The 20,766-nt window shown below is 36.9% G+C and overlaps 1 protein-coding gene across 1 annotated transcript; it reads left to right on the top strand.

The window, feature by feature from the left end:
- Positions 1-12,208: 12,208 nt before the first annotated feature.
- Positions 12,209-17,441, top strand: LOC112284438 (O-fucosyltransferase 1). The gene is made up of 12 exons (XM_090252243.1): positions 12,209-12,321; positions 12,412-12,558; positions 13,573-13,747; positions 13,992-14,072; positions 14,288-14,369; positions 14,599-14,669; positions 14,772-14,860; positions 15,074-15,200; positions 15,395-15,678; positions 15,961-16,090; positions 16,241-16,301; positions 16,632-17,441. Exons 1-12 carry the CDS (start codon positions 12,209-12,211, stop codon positions 17,102-17,104), a joined length of 1,833 nt encoding a protein of 610 aa, XP_090108369.1. The 3' UTR covers positions 17,105-17,441.
- Positions 17,442-20,766: the final 3,325 nt, after the last annotated feature.

The raw sequence follows: 20,766 nt of genomic DNA, 5'->3' as shown, positions 1-20,766 counted from the left end.
TGCAATGTGAAGTTCTCTCATTCATACAAAATGTTGTTAGACGATTGCCTTGTGCTATACATGTCTTAGATATCCTGGTAGCTGTTTGATCGTAAGATCGGAGGGAGTGGGGATGAGGGTTGGGAACATGGAGCCTGGATGGGAATGGATGGGAATGGAGGGAGGGGGACATTGGAACAAGAGGGACAATATGAAGGCTAGGAATGCAAGGAACGGGGGCTGGGAATAATGAGAGTTGGGATGAGGGTCAGATTCTAATGAAGGTTTTTGGAGATGATCTATTTTTCTGATGATGGTTACAATAGGGTGGATCATTTCAACATTCCCTTTAATTTAGAGAAATGTTAAATAGATAAAAAAAAATATTAAATAAAATTATTTATGATGAAAAATATGGTAATCATGATAAATGTGGTTGGTTTTCATTAGTTTTAGATCCAATAGTAGAAAAATGAATCTAGAGATCATTCATTATTTTTACTTTTTCATAATGGTTAGGATGGATGGATCAATTTAGTGAAACCATGGATCTATTTAACATTCCTTTTAATTTATTCTTGAAAGCATTTTAAACTATGTGATAAATCCAAATAGATTAAGAGTTAGCAAAGTATGAATGCTCATGGAACCTTTGATTAGATATCTCGTATAAAATTTTAAGTTGCTTATTGACAATAGAATATTGTACATTGTCTTCTTAGGCTTTCATGATCAAGTTATTTATGTAGTCAATATACATGAATTATATAAATATAATAAAAGAACACATTTATAGAAAGATATGGGGATTTTTTTTTTTTTTTTTTAACATACCATGGATTATAGGTGGAAGTCAGAGCTTAACAAAAAAATTAAAAAAAGATAAATATTCCAATTATAAGAGAATTTTAATAAAAAATAAAAAAATATCATAGAAAGTTTTCAAAGCTAGATTCTAATTAGAATGTCAATTTATAGGAAGTAAACTCATTAATTATTCATAGGAAGATAAGAAAAATAAAGTAAGTATCTTAGCTAAATTAATAGACTTCATATAAATAAACATCTTATTTAACACACATGATTAATACATATCAAATTAGACAAAATATAGCCCTTTATGATTGCTTTTCTACTAAAAGTTCTATTTACTTCTAACAAAGCCAATCTAAGAATTTTTTTTTTAGGATAAAACTTAGATTTTAGAATTTAGACTCATGGTCCTAAAAATTAGAATTTTTTTCTAATAGACTTAAGAAGTTTTTATTATTCTACAAAGAATTTTGCAATGATCAAGCAACTATTATAACTCAATACACCACAAAGATAAGAAGGCAAGTAGAAGTATCAAGCTTTAATTTATAAGTTGATTGCCAAAATCTATTCTTCTAATTATCTTTATAAAAAACTCAAAAAAAAAACCTATCAAGCTAAGAGAGAGAGAAAAAAAGAAAAAAAAGAAAAAAAAGAAAAAAAAAAAAAAAAAACTAAAGCAAAAATAACATGCAACCATATAAAATTGAAAATCCAAGATATAAGATCAAAAATGGTTTTTAATGCGGTAAAGAAAAAATATCTCAAGAGTCATATTATAAAACTGAAATATAAAAATGATGCTACATATAAAGGATAAGAAGAATTGGAAAAGATATATCTTGTCTTCTTTATCAATTTATTCTTTAATGTGGTTATAATCTTAAAAACATAGTAGCATCAAATAAAACCATTAAAAAAGTCCATGCTAAAGTTAATGATAAGATAAACCATGATCTTTCTAAAGAAATGATACGTGAAGAATTACATAAATCTATCAAAGACATAGCCAAAAAAAAATCCTAGGCCTTGACAATATTGGTGTTAAATTCTTCAAGAAATTTTGGAGAATTAATAGAGATGATTCTTTAGCTACGACAAAGATTGCCATCAATGAAGAAGTCTTTTATTAACCTATGGTTTAGAGAGTTGTTATCTTCCTACACAAAAGAGCATTAAGAAACGCCTCAAAAAATTAGAAACCTATCACTTTCAAAAACACTCTTAAAAAGATGTATAAAAAATTACTATAGTAAAAAAATAATTTTATTTAATGGAGATTAGTAGTCCAAATTCTCTAACTTTTTTGCTCCAATTCATTATTCTAGGTAATATTTTAATAAACTTAGAAATTAGAACTTAGGTCAAGAATCAAATTCATCTATCTTCATACTAAAATTAGACTTTATAAAAGCTAGTAATTTTATTTTATAGGATTTTTTTTTCTATAGCCATGAATAAATTAGGATTTGATAATCATTTTATTAAGATGGTAAAAATTATCTTCAATTGAGCTAGTACAATAGTAAATAGAAATTAAAAATCTTATTTTTTCATCTTGAAAATAATTAGAAAAGATTATCTTTCTAATTTCTATCTATTCTTTATAATAGAAGAAATCTTAAACCAAACAATACAATCAAAGATTGAAGCCAATTGTATTAAAGATCGTCTCTTCTTTTATAACATAGCTAACAAGCTTTAATTGAGTATACAAACAACTAAATATTAACCTTACATGGTAATAAAGAATATATATAAAATATTATACAAATACTTTAAAACTTTGCTAAGGCATATAATCTTGAAATTAATTAGAAAAAATTAGTAGCTTCCTAACAATACAAAATATTACATGGCTACTTCGAAATAATTTATTTGAATGGAAATAAACTAATGAATAAAACGTATGTAAACTTCTTAATACATCATTTGAAATCTTATTAAGAATTGAAAATAAATATTATTTTTTTATCAACAAAACAAAAAAGAAGTTGAATATTAGATACATAATCTATATTTTTAAATCTAAAAGAACTATTAGGATTAATGGAATCTTACTCTCTTCTCTTCATTTTTAGCTTCTAGAAAAGAAGTCTTTAAAAGTTATAAAAAAACTCAAAATTATAGTAAGAAGTTGCATCTAAGGAGCTTTCAAAAAACTTATTGGAGCTAAAGTTAGATAAAATCTATTTTGTGTACCAAAAAAATAAAAATAAAATACAATAAAATAAATCAAGACTAATTTATCTAAAACAAGCAATGGTTATACTTCTTTTGAATTAGGTGTTCAAAGCTTTCTATCTAAGCAAATCAAATATCCAAAACAATTCCAAAAATTAAATTCAAAAAATATCCTTTAAATTTCTAAGCAAATAGTAGCCAAGCTATGAATGGAATTTAATTTCTCTTCACAATTGGTATTTCATGTCAAAAAATTAATTAAGAATAGATAATATTTGATCCAAAATGATAATGTTTATCAAAATCAAAGAACTCAATATTTTCCATGATACTTATAATAAATTCTTAAAGTAGAATAAATCAAGATTAATTTTAGGATCTTCCATATAACTCATTTTTTTTATCATATGTACAAAATAAATAAAATATTTTTACAACATATTCAATCTTGAAGATTAAATATTTTTTATTATAAAAAAAATAGAAGAAAAAATTAATCTTGAACCACAAGATTGTCTATTTTGAAAAGATCTACCTTCTATCTCCTATAACTTGTGGATATATCTAATAGATGAGAATTCTAATTTCTAAGTGATTAAAAATTATATCACAATATATAAAAGAGAATATAATTTCTTTGAAATTATTATCTCTCAATTAAATCAACCAATTTGAGATCTAGATAAGCACCTAATGGAAATCATTTATTTATAAAGATAGTTGGATTAGTAAAAATAGCAAGAATATTCAATGAATTTAATACCAAGGTATATATATATATATATATATATATATATATATATATTTCTATCTATGTATTCAAACTCTTTTTTTATCTTCAAGTCTAACATTAGAATCAAAATCTATATTTATTGATCCATATAAGAAAGCATAGAAAGCACTATTAAAAATACTTAAAATAGAATAGAAACTAATTAAAAGCAAATATCAATCTTAATTTCTCTCAAACTATAAATTTAAGAAAAATATCAATAAATAAAACCTTGTGTCAAAAAAGATCTTATGCTTATTTTTTTGGTTTAGCAAAAATAATGCTTAACAACTAATCAAAAACAAAGATAAGTAATATAACCTTTTTTAATTGCACTTTTTTGCTTTTTTTGCATAGATCAAATTATACTTCATAGATTTTAGAAATATTTTTAATCTTACAAAATCTAAAATTAAACCTTATTACTCTTCTATATAATGGCTTTTCATCCTCTATAATAAAAAAAACTTTAAAACTTTTTCATATGGCTACATGTCATAATTGGCTCTAAAACTATTTCCAAGTTCAATAGATTCAAGATTATGTAGTTACTTTGTAAAGGAAAACTTCACCCCTTAACCTAATTTACAAGGGGGTATCAATTTTATTTTTTTAATAATTACTAGTGTCATTTAAGAAGCACAATTTTTTAATATATATATATATATATATATATATATATATATTTATCAAAGTTATCATATATATATATATATCATATCATATATATATGTATATATATATATATATATATATATATACTTGTCAAGGACAAGAACTCGATGAAAAAACAGTTCACATAAGTAAGCCTTCACTCAAAGAAAAGTAACAAAATATGAATAATAAGTATGTATATTGAAAAGAGAAACTAGAATGGCTATTGCCAAAAGACAAGAAAACTAGAGACCCTTGAAACTAGACTAGAAGCAAGAAAGGAGTTGACAAGAGTGAAGAAGCCTTCACTCTTGTCTCTATATATACTATCTAACTAGGGGCTACGTGGCGACGTTCTATAGGACCTCCAATATGTGTTGACTTTGTAGGACACATGTCTTAACTTACAAGGCAAGTTTTTCTATGTGTGGGCCACATAGTTAGCTTGATCTTCAAGCTAACAACATGTGTGGCACATGGCCAACTTGTTGACCACGTTTCTAATCCAAAAAGTCAATTAAAGACACCTATGAAGTCAAAGCAGCGTCTAGGAAGTTTCTAGGAAGCTTCTATATTAAATATTATAGAATTAACTTACTTTTATCTACTTTTACTTACTTCTACCTATTTCTATATGTAATTATTAGCTTACATGATTATGGCCGTGACATTACCCCCCCTTCTAGAGACGAGTTCCACGAGGAGCGGTCATCATATGTTGAGGAAATTTATGATGCGACGAATTGTATTCGCCACATACTCTGATCTCTGTTCTCTTCGAAGATGATTGATAGGGCCTCTCAACCATCGGTAGTGTCTCATACCAGGGCGGGAAGACCACCCAGTTATTTGATCATTGTTGAGGCCTTCGTAACTTCCTTCGAATAGAATATTCGGAACACCATCAGGAGTTGTTCCTACCTCTAGCAAAATCACCAAACATCGAGAGTCCCTTCCCAAATCGTGATATCAAACGCGTTGTATCTCACCATCTATTCGAGGAAGAACATGTCGTTCTTGAAGATCTTCATCTCGATTGCGTCATCTTGGAGGTTGTGACAATCGTAATGTCTCGTCTGGTAGGTCAACAAACGAAGGTTCTTGAGTTGAATCCGCTGGTTGTTGGCTCTCCATCTAATTAGCGCCACAAATGCAAAGAAGTTACAAACAAGGATAAGAAATTGAATGTTATCTTGCCTCAATCTTGTCTCTTTTATAAGAGAGATTTTCATCTTGGTTTTGATGGATGTTATTGATGAAAAACTTTGACTTTAGCTGATGTATTTGCTAGATTCCTGGATGGCTTCCATGTGCATTCACTAATATCATATCCGCGCCAATGAACAAGATATTCCAGCTTATTTCGGCGCCGCCTTGAGTCTAATATCTCTTCCACCTCAAATTCTTCATTATTATCTACTTCTATAGGAGGCGGTGGCATTTGTCTTCTTCCTTGTATATCCACTGTCTTATATGGTTCAAGAAGAGACACGTGGAATACAGGATGGATCTTCATTGACTCCGGTAGATGTAACCGATATGCAACTGAGTTGATCTGTTTAGAAACAGAAAAGGGACCAAGCCTACGATAGTCCAACTTGTCACAAGGTCGAGTAGTCTTGATATTGCGACGAAGTAGCCATACCTTATCACCCACGTTGAGTTGTGGTTGCTCCTTACGATATAGATCTGCATTTATCTTTTGTCGTTCTTGAGCTTCTTTCAATTGTGTCTTCATTATTGCATGTAACTCTGACAACCGATTTGCCATATCTTCTGCTGCAGGATTATCAACTTTTGAAAAATCAAAAGTATCAAGTCGTGGATGATAGCCATAATTGGCAAAGAAAGGTGTTTGTTGTGTGGAAGAATGTACCGTATTATTATAAGCAAACTCTGCCAATGGCAGAAGGGTTGTCCAATCATCTTGTTGGTAGTTGATAGTACACCTTAAATATTGCTCCAAGACTTGGTTTACGCGCTCTGTTTGTCCATCAGTTTGAGGATGGAAAGCCGAAGATAGCTTTATGTCCACTTTTAAAATCTTAAAAAGGGTCCTCCAAAATCTTGACACAAATTGAGTTCCCCTATCCGATATGATATCTTTAGGTAATCCATGATAGCGATAGATATTATCAATGAAAAGCTTAGCTGTTTCTTCACCTGTGATAGATTTTGTACAAGGCACAAAGTGTACCATCTTGGTGAAACGATCTACTATCACAAATATAGAATCATAAGATCTTGAGCTTGGAAGATCTGTGATGAAATCCATAGAAACAGAAGACCATGGTTGTTCTGGTATAGGTAATGGCTGAAGAAGTCCGTAAGGTCGATGACAAGGAATTTTTGATCTTGAACAAATATCACATGATTGTACAAAGTCTTTGACTGACTTCCACATTTGTGGCCACCAAAAATCTCTTGATATGAGTTCCAAAGTCTTATTATATCCAAAGTGCCCTGCTGCTTGAAAGTCATGACGTGCTTGAAGAACACGTAAACGTGCTTCTCCTTCTGGAACATATAGGCGTCCTTCAAAATATAATAGATTATTCTTGAACTCGAACTTAAAAGGATCATGAGACTTGGAAGAATTATTCTCGATATCATAAACAAGAGGGTCTGAGGACATACTGGACTGGATTTGCTTGAGAAAAGTTGAATCAACAGTCAATGTTGATTTCATTGCTCGGAGATGAAATTGCTTCGGTTTCAAGAGGACCATTCTTTGTTGCTCAAAAGCTGCATCTCCTTCTTTTGGTGCAAAATAAGAACGTCTAGATAGGGCATCAGATAAACCTTGTTGTTTTTCTGGTCGATAAGTGATAATGAACTCGAATCTTGACAAAGACATATTCCAACGAGCTTGACGATGATTCAACACACGTGCTGACATGAATACTCGAGGTTCTTGTGATCTGTATACACAGTGACTGGACTAGAAGCGCCTTCTAGATAATGACGCCATTCTTGAAAGGAATCCACGATCGCAAGAAGTTCTTTATCGTGGATCTCATAATTGATCTCGACTGCTGAGAATTTTTTTGAATGAAAAGCTATCGGATGAAGTTTGTCATCTGTTCCCATTTGTGATAAAATTGCACCCAAGGCAAAATCTGATGCATCTGTTTCCATAAAAAATGCCTTGGAAAAGTCAACACGATATAAGACTGGTGTAGAGACAAACGATGTCTTCAAGGCTTCAAATGCTGCTTCCGCTTCTTGATTCCATTGGAATTTATCTTTACTAGTCAAGCGCATAAGTGGAGCTGCAACTCGTGAGAAATCTTTGATGAAGATCCGATATTAATTGGCAAATCCCAAGAAACATTGGACATCTCTTACTGTCCTTGGAATCTTCCAATCCATGATTGTTTGGACTTTCTTAGAATCCATCATGAGACCATCATTTGAAATGATGTATCCTAAAAAGTCAACTTGAGTAGTGTGAAATACACACTTTTCCATCTTGGCGTACAATCTTGCATCTCTAAGTTTTTGTAATACTTGACGAACATGTATTTCATGTTCTTCGACGTTCTTAGAATAGATCAGGATATCGTCTAAATAGCAGACGACAAAATTGTCTAAGAATTCACGAAATATATCATTCATGAGATGTTGAAAAGCAGCTGGTGCATTCGTGAGTCCAAAGGGCATGACATTATATTCGAAATGTCCATACCTGGTTCGAAACGCAGTCTTCCATTCATCTCCTTCTTTGATCCGTACTAGATTATATGCTCCTCTTAGATCTATTTTTGTATAGATCTTAGCTTGATTCAACTGGTCAAGGAGTCCTGATATCAAAGGTAATGGATACCTGTTCTTGATTGTGATCTTGTTGAGTCCTCGATAATCAACACACATTCGTAAAGATCCATCTTTTTTCTTTACGAATAGAATTGGAGCTCTTGCTGGAGATTTTGAATGGCGTATGAAATTCTTCGCTAAATTCTCGTCAATATATGTCTTGAGTTCAGCCATCTCATCTTGCGATAAACTGTAAATTGGTCCAAATGGTGGCTGAGTTCCTTCCTTGAGGTCGATTGAACAATCATATGGGCGATGCTCAGGAAGAATATCTGCATTCTTTTTCTCAAAAACGTCTTGATACTCCTGATATTGACTTGGAATGCCACTTGAAGTCTTTACGTTTTCAGAAATAGGTGCAGCATAAATAGCAAAAATTGATCCTTCTTTTGCTGCGTGTATAAATGCTTTTGCACCTATCAGTACGGGTTTTACTATACTAGACTTATAATTTTTTACTTGGTTGGTAGAACTATTAATAACGCTCTGGGAAAAGTCAAGTTTATGCAAATTCCAATCTATTCGAGGGTTATATTTTTCTAGCCAGGATAAACCTAAAATAACTGGATTGGACGGGGATTTAATTATGTTAAAAGCTATGTAGCTATCATGACCGTCTATTGTTACTTTTATAGGATGAGTTTCATGAGTGACATCTCCAGAAGACAAGGGACGACCATCTATGACTTCTACATGTACTGGTTTAGGTTTCTGTACAAAGGGTATTTTACGACTTTTAACAAATTGTTCATCTAAAAAACATGCTGAGGCTCCCGAATCTAATAAAGCAGAGGCTTTGTAATTCTTAGGTCCTAAATATAAGTCTATTATAAAACAAGGAGAGGGTTCTGAGGAGAGGATAGGACCTTTATTAGGAATTGTACAAGGTTCCAGCTGCACGGTCCCTATTGTAGCTGGACGAATCCGTTTTCCGACATGTTGTCTTCTCTGACCGTCGTACCCCTCATTTTATAGTTGCGTCGTTTCTTTGGACAATGTTGAGCAGTGTGCTTAGGTTCTCCGCAATATAAACATAATCCTTCTTGACGACGACGAATCTTTTCTTGCTCAGTTAGGAGTTTAAAACATACCGCGTCAATTTGCATGTCTTCTACTTCCGAATGTACGTTTGGCAAAGATGTTGATGTTGCCATTGAGTAATAACATTGAGGTTCCCGTGAATGATTCTCGGATCGAAATTCGAAAAGTTGATTATCACATTTTACTGCAAAATCAATTGCTTGACTCAAAGTTTGAGGATCAGGTAAGTTGAGCATCAATTTCTTTACTTCGTATTGCAATCCATAAAGAAATTGACTGATGAGTGCAACATCATCCCACTTGATGTCAATTGCAAGTTGTCGAAATTGTGAAGCATACACTGTTACTGAGCGATTTTCTTGTTGCAGAATTCGGATCTTATTTGTTGCAACACGAGTTGCATCGTGTTCACCATACATAGATCGAAACTCTGCCAAAAAAGCTTCCAAATTGTCCAATATTGGATTTCGTTGTTCAAGAAAAGACGAAAACCATGATAATGTAGAACCAGAAAGTAGAGTGCTAATAAACCTGACTTGTGATCCTAGAGTTGGATAGCTTTGCGGTTGAAGTTCAATTGCCAATTGTACTTGATTGATGAACCCTCGAAACTTTGATCTCGTACCATCAAATTTCTCGGGTAAGGCAATTCTTGGTTCTCTAGTGCTTATAGGGTGTTGTACAATTGGAGAAGGAACGTGATTTGTTGTAGATGTTGAAGCAGCTCCGATCATCTCTATATCCCCACTTTCTGCTATTCTTGTTCTTTCCTGTGTTGGTGAATTGAGTTGATGCATCGCAAGCATTAACTCCCTCATTTGCTCTTGCATTTGTGCCATTACACTCTTCATTTCAACAAGCTCTGCCATAATGACACTAAGAAGAAAAATTTGTTTGATACTGCTCAAGACAAAAGAAAAGAAAGACTTAATAACAAAGAAGATACTAAGAACAATATCAGTTTAGAAGTGGGTAATCCACAAACTTCTAATACGCTTATGCCTTGTCAAGAGAAAGGGGTAATCCACTCTTACTCAAGAAAAACAAAGCTCTGATATTGTAAGTACACTCTTGTCAATCTGTCAAGGACAAGAACTCGATGAAAAAACAGTTCAGATAAGTAAGCCTTCACTCAAAGAAAAGTATCAAAATATGAATAATAAGTATGTATATTGAAAAGAGAAACTAGAATGGCTATTGCCAAAAGACAAGAAAACTAGAGACCCTTGAAACTAGACTAGAAGCAAGAAAGGAGTTGACAAGAGTGAAGAAGCCTTCACTCTTGTCTCTATATATACTATCTAACTAGGGGCTACGTGGCGACGTTCTATAGGACCTCCAATATGTGTTGACTTTGTAGGACACATGCCTTGACTTACAAGGCAAGTTTTTCTACGTGTGGGCCACATAGTTAGCTTGATCTTCAAGCTAACAACATGTGTGGCACATGGCCAACTTGTTGACCACGTTTCTAATCCAAAAAGTCAATTAAAGACACCTATGAAGTCAAAGCAACGTCTAGGAAGTTTCTAGGAAGCTTCTATATTAAATATTATAGAATTAACTTATTTTTATCTACTTTTACTTACTTCTACCTATTTCTATATGTAATTATTAGCTTACATGATTATGGCCATGACAGTATTCTAAAATTAAATACAATATATTTATTAAATATTCACTTTGAAAATAAAATAACAATAAAAGTAAAAAATAAATATTTTTTATGTCATTTCATTATCTTAAAAATGGCATAAAATTTTAATTTAATTTAATTTAATTATCAATTAAAATTAATAATAATTTTAACATGGGAAATAAAAGTTAAAAACATTAAAAAAATAAGGATTTAACTCAATGATAACTTGATTACTTGAGGATTCAAGTCTTACTAAGGCTTATAAGTGATATAAAGGACACTTTAGAAAAGCCACAAGATCTTAATATTATCTTCCAAACTACCTCTAAGGTGCTACAATTCACATGGATCACATGCACCAAATTTTCTTTTAGTTATTGATTACCTTAGTTTTTTCCACTAAAACTATTTTTTTAATTTTATTTTATCATGGTATTCAAAAACATCCAATTAGCCATAGAACCTCTTAATTTTCAATCCTAATCAAATCTTATAAAATCAAATAAATTCTTGAATTTAATATTTTTTTTCTTAATAATATTAGAATATTATTTTTAACAAAGTCACTAAGTAAGATGCATTGGTAGGATTCATACAATTAAAAGATGAACACTCTTGTGGTCCATTTGAATTCAAAGAAATAAAATGATATTCAAATCAAAGACTTTGAGGAATATCAAAGTAAAACTAATAATTTGGTTCATCAACCAAGATTATTTATATAAATAAAAAATTAAAAAATAAAAAATCTAAAATCCCTCCTTTTGAATTTGGGCTATTTATTGAAATGACATGACAAAACATAGATGGAAAAAATAATTACTAGACACTAGAATAGAGATGAAAATCTGTTGTACCAACAGAGTTTTTAGCAATAGCTAAATCATCTACTCTTTAAAAAAAAGAACCCAAGTTAAAGTAGATGGTAAGGAAATATATAACATATCTACATCTCTAAGCTTACCTTAGTCTTGAATACCACAGCTTATGTAGGTTTAATCCTCAATACACTTGAATATAGTTAATGCAATGGATATATCCTAGTTGTTTTAAATAAATAAAAACATCAACAATTATTTTATTTACTATTTGATCATTGATGCACATAAATTCTCCCATTCTAATGCCCCACAATTGCAAACATTCTAGTCAAAACACCAATTACTTGCTAATATCCGGATTGATAACCGCCGGGCCTCACCGAGCTCTCCAGACTCCATCAGTCTTCGCAGTCTCCATCGTCCGCGGTTCTCACCGAAAGATCGATCCATGAAATTCCTCCGACGTCGAATTCGCGTGGGAATGCGCGCATGCTGCATCTTTCAGAAATTTCCAACAAATCGAAGTGCCGCATAGTCTTGGGGTTAAAGAGGTACCAGAGATCGCAGGTCGCCGAGTGCAATGTGGGGTACAGGAAAGCTAGGTGTGAACTGTAGGTGTAGCTGAAATTTGTAGGATTTGCAGGCAGTCAGCGTAAGTCATGCTCAAGGAACGGAGCGCGGGGGAAGATCAGAGGTGGGTTCTCTCTAAAGTCCCGGTCTGCGAAGGAGATAGAGGTGCCGGAGGTGGTGGTTCGAGATGAGCATTGGCCGTGCCAGTTGGTTGCTTGGACCGCCACTTCTTGGCACTCTCGCCATTCTTGCTATCTCGGCATAAGGAGGTGATGGAATTCGCCTCGTGCTTCTTTCTGTATGTTGTTGTTTGTATTGGGTGGCAGGAACTTTATCGGATGTGTGCTGGGTTGCTCTTTCAGACGTGAGAAGTTAGCTGAGTGCGTATGGTAGATTTTGGACGAGTGCTTAGAGAATTGAGGTGGAAACTTGTCAGCTGTAGGTTCTGCAGATGGCGCTGTGGATTTCCACGATTGAGTAGTGGGTTTGCGTTTTTGATCGTTGTAGGATTGAGTGTTGTAGCTGAAAAGATTGATCGAGTGGATTGAAAGGCTTTCTTGCGGACAGAGAATGTCATCTGAAAGTGTTGCACATGTAAGATGTGTTGCTGTAGACATGGGCGACCCAGACAGGTGTTAGTATGTCATCCAGACGCTTCGTCGAATTTTTGCTGATGTTGTCTAGAAACGAAGTAACTATGGAGCTTCTTTTTATGGACTTGTGGCGAACATCTAGTGATCAGTGATTGTTGATGCTCTGTGAGGAGAACGGACAGTCGCCTTTGCTGTTGAGTGTATAAGTTCAAATTGTAGCGTTATTTTCTACAACTTCTTTCTTTCTTCTTTTTTTTGTTATAGATAGACCTGGTGGGATTGTTGTGAGTTATACCCTGAATTTAAATACGGTATTGAAGGTCTGAATTTTAAATTTATGCTGGATCTAAGCGACTTACTTTTGGAAAGTTTAATTTTCTTGATAGTTTCGAACATCCATTGAAGTTCCTTTCTAATCCTTCTCGCATGGAACTTCATCAGCGAAAGACCCAATTTCTTCTACTTTTCTTTTCGAGCCTAATTGGGCGTTCTGGTTCGGAAGACTGTTATTGATTCCAAACTCTTATTTTGGAACTTCTCTGCTCAGCAAAGCAGCTATTTATGCTTATTTTTACAGGAAGGTCTTATCTGTTTGTCATTGCGTGAGGACTTTTTGTGCGATGGAACTAAGTGTGACGATAAATATGCGTAGTAGGCAGGAGATTGATATGCGACTATATCTATGAACAGAACTGCTCCATTAAAGGCTCGAAACGCTGAGAACGAGCACTTCGAAGAGAAATCATGGAGCATCAAAATGAAAGGTCTGACAAGACGACAGACGGGGCCGGGTGTGGTGTTCCTCCTATGCGTGGTATCTATGGTCTCTCATATGAGACAGGAAAAGCTGAAGTTTACTTTCATGGTATGTTACAACCATGAGTAAACAACAAATCACAAGGATGTGCAGCTTTGCAAAATAATCCGTAGAACGAGAATATGGTAGTACTTCTGAAAATAATCCTTAGTTATTAATGTTTGGCAATTAAAACAAGTTGCTGTTGATTGTACTATTACAGATGAATCGTGTGTTCAATCAAGAGCCTTTTTGAACGCAAGTCTGAAATATTCAACAAGATACTGAGAGTCGCTTTGCACATTGTCTGCAGAATTTAGGCTCTTCGTTCGAGGTTGGTCATGGAAATGAACATAATTCGTTGACCCACTTAACATATCAAGAGACAACGCAGGTGACTTCTTTTGTTTGATTGGTATAACAGTAGGAATTCGAGCAGCTTAATTTAGCCGGAAACTATGGTTTATATCTGACTTGGTTTTTAAAAGACACCAAGATGCAAAATCAAAATTTTTAAAAAAAAATTAATATTTGTGTGTGGGTATGTCTGTGTGCTCGTATCTGCTTCTATGCGGTGCATATTGTGATTCATTCGTATGATTTGCGCAGCTTGTTGCCGACAGACTGCGAAGTTCCACTCCGTCCTTGGGCTGGCGATCGTCAGCGGCCTCGCGAAATCCTGAATGGTCACGTGAGTGTTTGGACTGCCCCCCATCGTCTTATTGACTCCTTCTGATCATGGTTATCCCATTTGTCCCTCGATAACATTTTCTGTTTTTTAGTTTTGTAATTTTCATTTTTATTTTTATTTTTATTTTTATTTTAACGTTTTACAACTGCCCAACAAAAGCTATTAGATGAGCAATTATGACTAATTCTGCGCAATGTATTTTGACAACAGTTCACTTGTTCTCTTGCAGCACCACCAGAAAGAACCAACGGATATCTTCTTGTGCGGTGTAATGGTGGCCTCAACCAGCAGCGGGGTGCAGTACGTCTTTCAGTTGGTTCACCTCAATAGGTTGGCCTGATTGTTTTTCTATACCAAACGGTAATCAACCTTATAGGCTAATCTTCTTCTTTTACGTTGCAGATTTGTAATGCCGTGCTAGCAGCACGAATCATGAACGCCACCCTTGTTTTACCGGCACTAGATACAAATTCCTTCTGGCACGACAAAAGGTAAACTACTGGTGGTGATTGGGTCCCTCTCTTCCCTTTTATAAGTTTCGCTGCAATCTAAGTCAACTTATTACTTGATTGACCTCGTGATTGATATATGTTACTTTTAGAAGTATAGGTATGTATCGACACGAGTGAATAGATCCAGTGTTCTCATCGCTCTTATTTCCTTCGCTCGGTATCAGGCAGTGATTGGACCGTGTCCTTATTCAGTGGTTTTTCAGGAATATATGACGTGAGGCATTTCATCACCTCACTTGCCAACGACGTAAAGGTTGTCACGACCCTACCCCTTGTGGGTGTTGTTTACAAGCAGCACAGGAGAATCAAACCCTTTCAGGTGCGGTAGCGCGCACATTTAAAACAGAATATTTGCTATGTAATGCTGGACAGCATGATCTTTCAATATTGTGTGTACGAATCCTTTATTTTCTGTTTTTTATTGCCATTCACTTTTGAAACGGCTGTGGTAGTTGATTTTCTGCAAGTGAAAATGCTATCGTTTGCTGACAACTTGATCATTTCCATCAACAGTTGCGTCCTCCTCGGAATGCGCTTCCAAATTGGTACGAGACGGTGGCCCTTGCAAAGATGAAAGAGCATGGGGCTATCCTTCTTAGCCCATTTTCACATCGCTTAGCTGAGGAGTTAGATAACCTCGACTATCAGCGCCTTCGCTGCCGGGTTAATTATCATGCTTTGCGCTTTCGGGAGGATGTTATGAGTCTTAGCAGCAAGATTGTTGCACGGCTACGAGCAGAAGGCCAATTTCTTGCCATCCATCTCCGATTTGAAATGGATATGCTTGCATTTGCAGGGTAAACTTGTTTGCTTATTTGCAATGATTGGCATGAAAAAAAAATCTCTTTTCATGATGGTAGCACCACAGTAGAAGTGCGTTGTGTAAAGGTCCTGTGGAGAACTGCAGACAATTGAAAATGTTTTTCAGTGGGTGTATCCTGGGAAATGTATCTGCACATCTTTCTTCAAAATTGTGTTTACACCTTTGCATCTGCGTTTTGTTAAGTTTGTTTAGTCTTCGCTTCTCCTGCGTAATCTTGAAGTGATGTATGACTGAGAATGATGGTTGTGTGGACCAGGTGTACAGACATTTTTACTGTCGCGGAGCAAGCAATGCTCGTGAAGTATCGGATGGAAAATTTCGCGGAGAAAACATTGCACTATACTGATAGACGTTTGATAGGGAAATGCCCTCTTACTCCAGAAGAAGTGGGTACTTTCAAGTCTGTTTATGTTAAGATGACATGTCCCTGTATTCTTGTCATGAATACTTCATGCATTCCTGTGTATCTTTGATTGTGGACTGTTATCAGCTAACGTTTAATTATCATTCATTGGAAGCACATGGGTATGATGCAGGTGGGGCTGATTTTAAGGGCTCTTGGCTATGACAATTCTACTCACATTTATATTGCTGCAGGTATCTTTGGGGGCACTGCGAGGTGTAACAATATTTGTATATATGTATATGTATATGTACATATTTTTTTTCAAAGGTCATTCTTTTAGCCTTCATTATAGCGTACTACCTAGAGACAATGTGTTCCAATAGACCTCGGGTAACAATTGTCAAAACCCTGCACAGTGTGCCGATGCTGCTCTGATGGGTATTAACACATGTCTACGTCTGTTTGTCTTAATATGATTGCGATAATCAAGTTTAACTGGAAATAGGACTCTTACATGTTTTATTAGCGAAGTTCAGTAGTGATGCTTATCTCACGAAGACTAGTACTTTTTTCTGTTGCAGGAGACATATTTGGCGGTGAACGGTTCATGGATCCCCTGCGGAAATTCTTCCCTCGTCTCAAAACTCGCAAGACAGTGGCCACTGCTGATGAACTGAACAGGATCAGTACAGAGGGTCTGCTTGGTCCTGCAGTCGATTATATGGTGTGTTTGCTATCTGATATTTTCATGCCCACCTTTGAAGGACCCAGCAACTTTGCCAACAATTTATTGGGACATCGATTGTACAATGGGTTTCACAAGTCTATTATACCTGATAGGAGGGCATTGGCTCCTATTTTCATGAAAATGGAAGAGGGATCACTTGACCAAGGAGAATTCAAAGAAAGGGTGAAGGCTGCCATGCGGACTACATTGGTTGCTGGTCCTCACACACGCGTTGAACCAGAGTCATTTTATACCAATCCATGGCCAGAGTGTTTCTGTAAACCTCATGCTGCTCGAAAAAGTTATCAGTGTCCTGGCCCAATCTGAGAGATCAGGATAGTTTGAAAATGTCAACAGACTCTGATAGACTAGGCCTAACCAGGTGCGGATGCTAGCCTTCGTTTACAAGGTTCTGGTGTGGCCGTCGAAGGTGTCAAACACATGCAGAACATCCTTGATTGAAAGGTTTTTCTTTAATGTTCTCAGATGTATAGAAGTTGTGAAAAGATGCATTTTTGAGCCTAAGACTGCAAGCCATGAGCAAAATCCGACGAATAATGTACGGACTCGGAAGAACGCTAGCGGTAAACACGCAAATTGGACTGATAACAACTAGACTGATAACAGTGGGTTTGAAGCTCATTTGAAGCAAAATGATTCCGAAGGAATGTTCAGCCGGCATTACCCCTTCTTTTTTTATGGTAAGCATCGCTTTGGCCTCCCTTGTCAACTTGCCCATGACGTCATTGTGTGCCGCTGTGACACAACCTTGCGCAATTATCACTCGGCTGGAAAACAACCATGGCCTCTAGTAGGGATTAGAGGTTTGTGGTGAGGAAAATTCACTGTGAATTCAACGCGTCTACACTGGACCACACATGGTCCAGTCAAAATAAGGCACCAGATAAACCTTTTTAATGCTTTTGTGAGGCCAGTAACTCACTACCTAAGCTCCAGCTCAGACCGTTCTCCGAGATTGTCGGTTTTCGCTCAAGCCTTGACTGGACGTGAGAGACGTGCCACCAACATTGCCCCTGGAGTGGCAGATACCCAACCAGCCCAGGTCGTGAGTTGACGTATCCCAGCTCAACGTTTCTGAGTCCAGTTACGCGTTGTCGGAACAATTTTGCTTGTTGTCACTCCCTTTCATCCTCAAAGAAAGCGATGCGCAACTCACCTGAAGTTGCTCTGGAACCAGTCTCTCGAGCAGGAAGTTACCCAATTGATTGTTGAGAGAAGCTATCAATCGCATTCCAGAGAAGCTAGGCGAAAAAGGAAATATCCACGTTTTCCACATAGTTGACCCTCGACGAAGCGTTCCCCCGAGGTGGCAGGAGAATGCAATTGGGGTCCTAAAGCTGCATCCAAAACATTCCCGACAGTATCCCTGCAAATTGGAACCAGTGCATTTGTGTGTTCGTTCCGTAGCTTCGTGGACTTCGGCAGAGTACAGGTTGGTTGAATTCTCATGGTTTTGCTCGGGTGTTGCACCGGTGACTGGAGCCCCGTGAAATGAAAGTCTTGTATACATGTATAAATGCTTATATATTTCGCGCGAAAGAAGGAAAACACAAAAAAAAAAAAAAAAAAAAAAATATGTTTGAAAACATACACACGTGTAGAAACTATATGTTTTTTTGTGTAGGAACGTATATGTGAATGAGGGCTAGGTGCGGGAGCCGTTCACAGTCTCGGCCAGTATTTTAAACAAGAAAGCAATCCAGTTATCTGTGAGGAATTTTTTCTGTTCTAATTGTAGACGAACTCCGGAACTTATCCTCCGAATAGCCAGAGCAAGGTAAGTAATTTTCAAGTCAAGGAAAAAGTTTGATCCATCTTCACATTCCGTGGCCGTATCTTTGCAATTACATGACCTTCGGAGGAAACGAGATTTTAAAATTAGCGAACCAGTGCAGCTAATTCTTTGGCTGCATCCGAACTCATGAGGAACCTGACGATTTTGTTTTCAAATTTCCAGCGGTCAAACTACAATAATGTGCCTGCGGCTGCCCACCAATGCCTTAACGCATCGACGGATGATGAATCGGAATGGCTGCGATTTCTGGCCCAGCGCCACCGTCGATCAGACCCCACCTTTTTCCCGCTAAAGCGAACTTCGAGACAACGCAGCGCGCGATGTGAACCCAAGCATCGTGGATTGCGGCTGCCGGCAAGGTTTCCTCCCAACCCGATCCGGTTTCAACCTGCGCTTAAAGTACTCAAACCTGGGAGAAATCATCCGAGCTCTCTCACCTACAAGCAAGTCGACAACCCTGCAGCCTCTTTTTGCAACAGGGCACGGCATTCCAGGTCGGGATGGATGGTCTGTCCATCCCTACTCCGGCTATTCTTGACCTGATCGCGTATCGTCTGTTTTCTTATCAGGTGTGGGTTTTACCTAGACCGTCTCCTCCACAAAGTGGCGCTACCGAATATCCTCGCTTTCGAGTGCGGCTCTAGTGCGGCCCCTGATGGGTCCCGCGCAACGGGCCCGCCGCGAGCAGGGAATTCCACCACTCACGCCACCAGCTGAGATGGCAGGCGGGATTCGGGCCGAGATTAGAATTGGTGGTTTAGAGACTGCGGCGGCCGTTGCGAAAGGCAATTCGTCGTGGCCGGACCAGGCGATATTTCATTCCCCGAATCGAACTTCGCTCTGTCTCTGCTTCCAGATACCACCCGCAGCTGCCCTGCGCCTCATCTCCTCAACGATCCGCCGCCACTACACCTTCTCCTGTTTCTTCAATCCGGATCCTACCACCATCTCCATCATGCCAAACCACGACTTCCCCCTCCCCACTTGCACTCACCAAGACAACATCCACTGATTCACTGTGTCACACAATGCCATTCTCCTCCGATGCAACAGCGGCAGACGATCTTAACCACCATAATCGATTGATTGATTAATTTCAGGAATGATCACATTAGCCTTCGGATATGTGCACGATTCTGATTTTTAAAAAAAAAAACCACTACAGTTAACCAAGGAATCTGATATTGCGATGCTCGATCTCGGTTCTCGATATTCATCAAAACTCGCCATTCTTCTTCTTCTTATCCACCAAAACTTGCAGTTTTTCCCAAAATAAAAAATACTAAACTGACCTTTTCGAGATTGTACCGACACGAGAGAAAATTTTGTATGGAGATCCACTTGCTCACTCAATCACGTAGTCACATGAAGAGAGATATCTAAGAAGTGGGACGAGTCATGGACAATGTTATGGAAATATGTCTCACACATATAACCCCGACAATCATACCCTGACCCACCCACCCACCCCACCCACCTTCCACCTGGTCATCAATACGAATGTCAATTTAGATCTTGCTTTGATCCCGAGCTGGCCCCAACAAGAAATAAATAAAATTGATTGACTTGTTGGAATCTTTCGTCACTTGATGAGTCCAACTACATTTCAATTGTGCCAACTACACACATCTATTTGCCCACAGAGGAGATCCAATTAGTCATAATCAACCTACTCGTCGCCGCGATCATTATCGAGAGCATGTGAAGGAGGCTCCAAAATTGTGAATGTTTTATTGCATTGCGAAACATGTCACCGCGCTTTGAACCCCATAACCGACCCGTTTGGCGGACTGGTGTCCGGGGTCCGGAATCCGATGCCACATCGTCACAAAGTGAATGCCTACGTGGAATTCCACGTCACACGATCGTGGTTTTTAGTACGCAGTCCGGGGAGTGAGAACGCAGTGGATGCAAGAGAGTGGTCAAGGGGTCTACGGTTGGACTCCTATCCAAAGTGGGGCCATGTCAGCCAACAGACAAACACCGAGTAGGGCCTAATTGGATGGGTATAATCAATGGTTTCTCGCCACGTGTTATGTTGACTGGACCCCACCAGCTCATCCTTTACTTCTGCCACATCACTGAGCCCGAGACATTACATCTCTCATGCCGCCCGCACACTATGAATGACGTTCCCGCGTTCGCATTCATCACTGGGAACGCAGTTCAGGAA

This window comes from Physcomitrium patens, chromosome 7 (genome assembly GCF_059467195.1).
Source record: "Physcomitrium patens ecotype Gransden chromosome 7, ASM5946719v1, whole genome shotgun sequence".
Classification (NCBI taxonomy): Eukaryota; Viridiplantae; Streptophyta; class Bryopsida; order Funariales; family Funariaceae; genus Physcomitrium; species Physcomitrium patens.
Note: the sequence above shows the minus strand (reverse complement) of the source record. Positions and strands in the feature narration are given on the sequence as shown.

Bases quoted from the DNA above. Each gene is read 5' to 3' on its own strand.
- LOC112284438 (XM_090252243.1), top strand. From the start codon at position 12,209: ATGCTGCATCTTTCAGAAATTTCCAACAAATCGAAGTGCCGCATAGTC. The intron at 15,201-15,394 runs GTGCGGTAGCGC...TTCCATCAACAG, and splicing joins GGAGAATCAAACCCTTTCAG to TTGCGTCCTCCTCGGAATGC. The intron at 16,091-16,240 runs GTGGGTACTTTC...GGTATGATGCAG, and splicing joins GCCCTCTTACTCCAGAAGAA to GTGGGGCTGATTTTAAGGGC.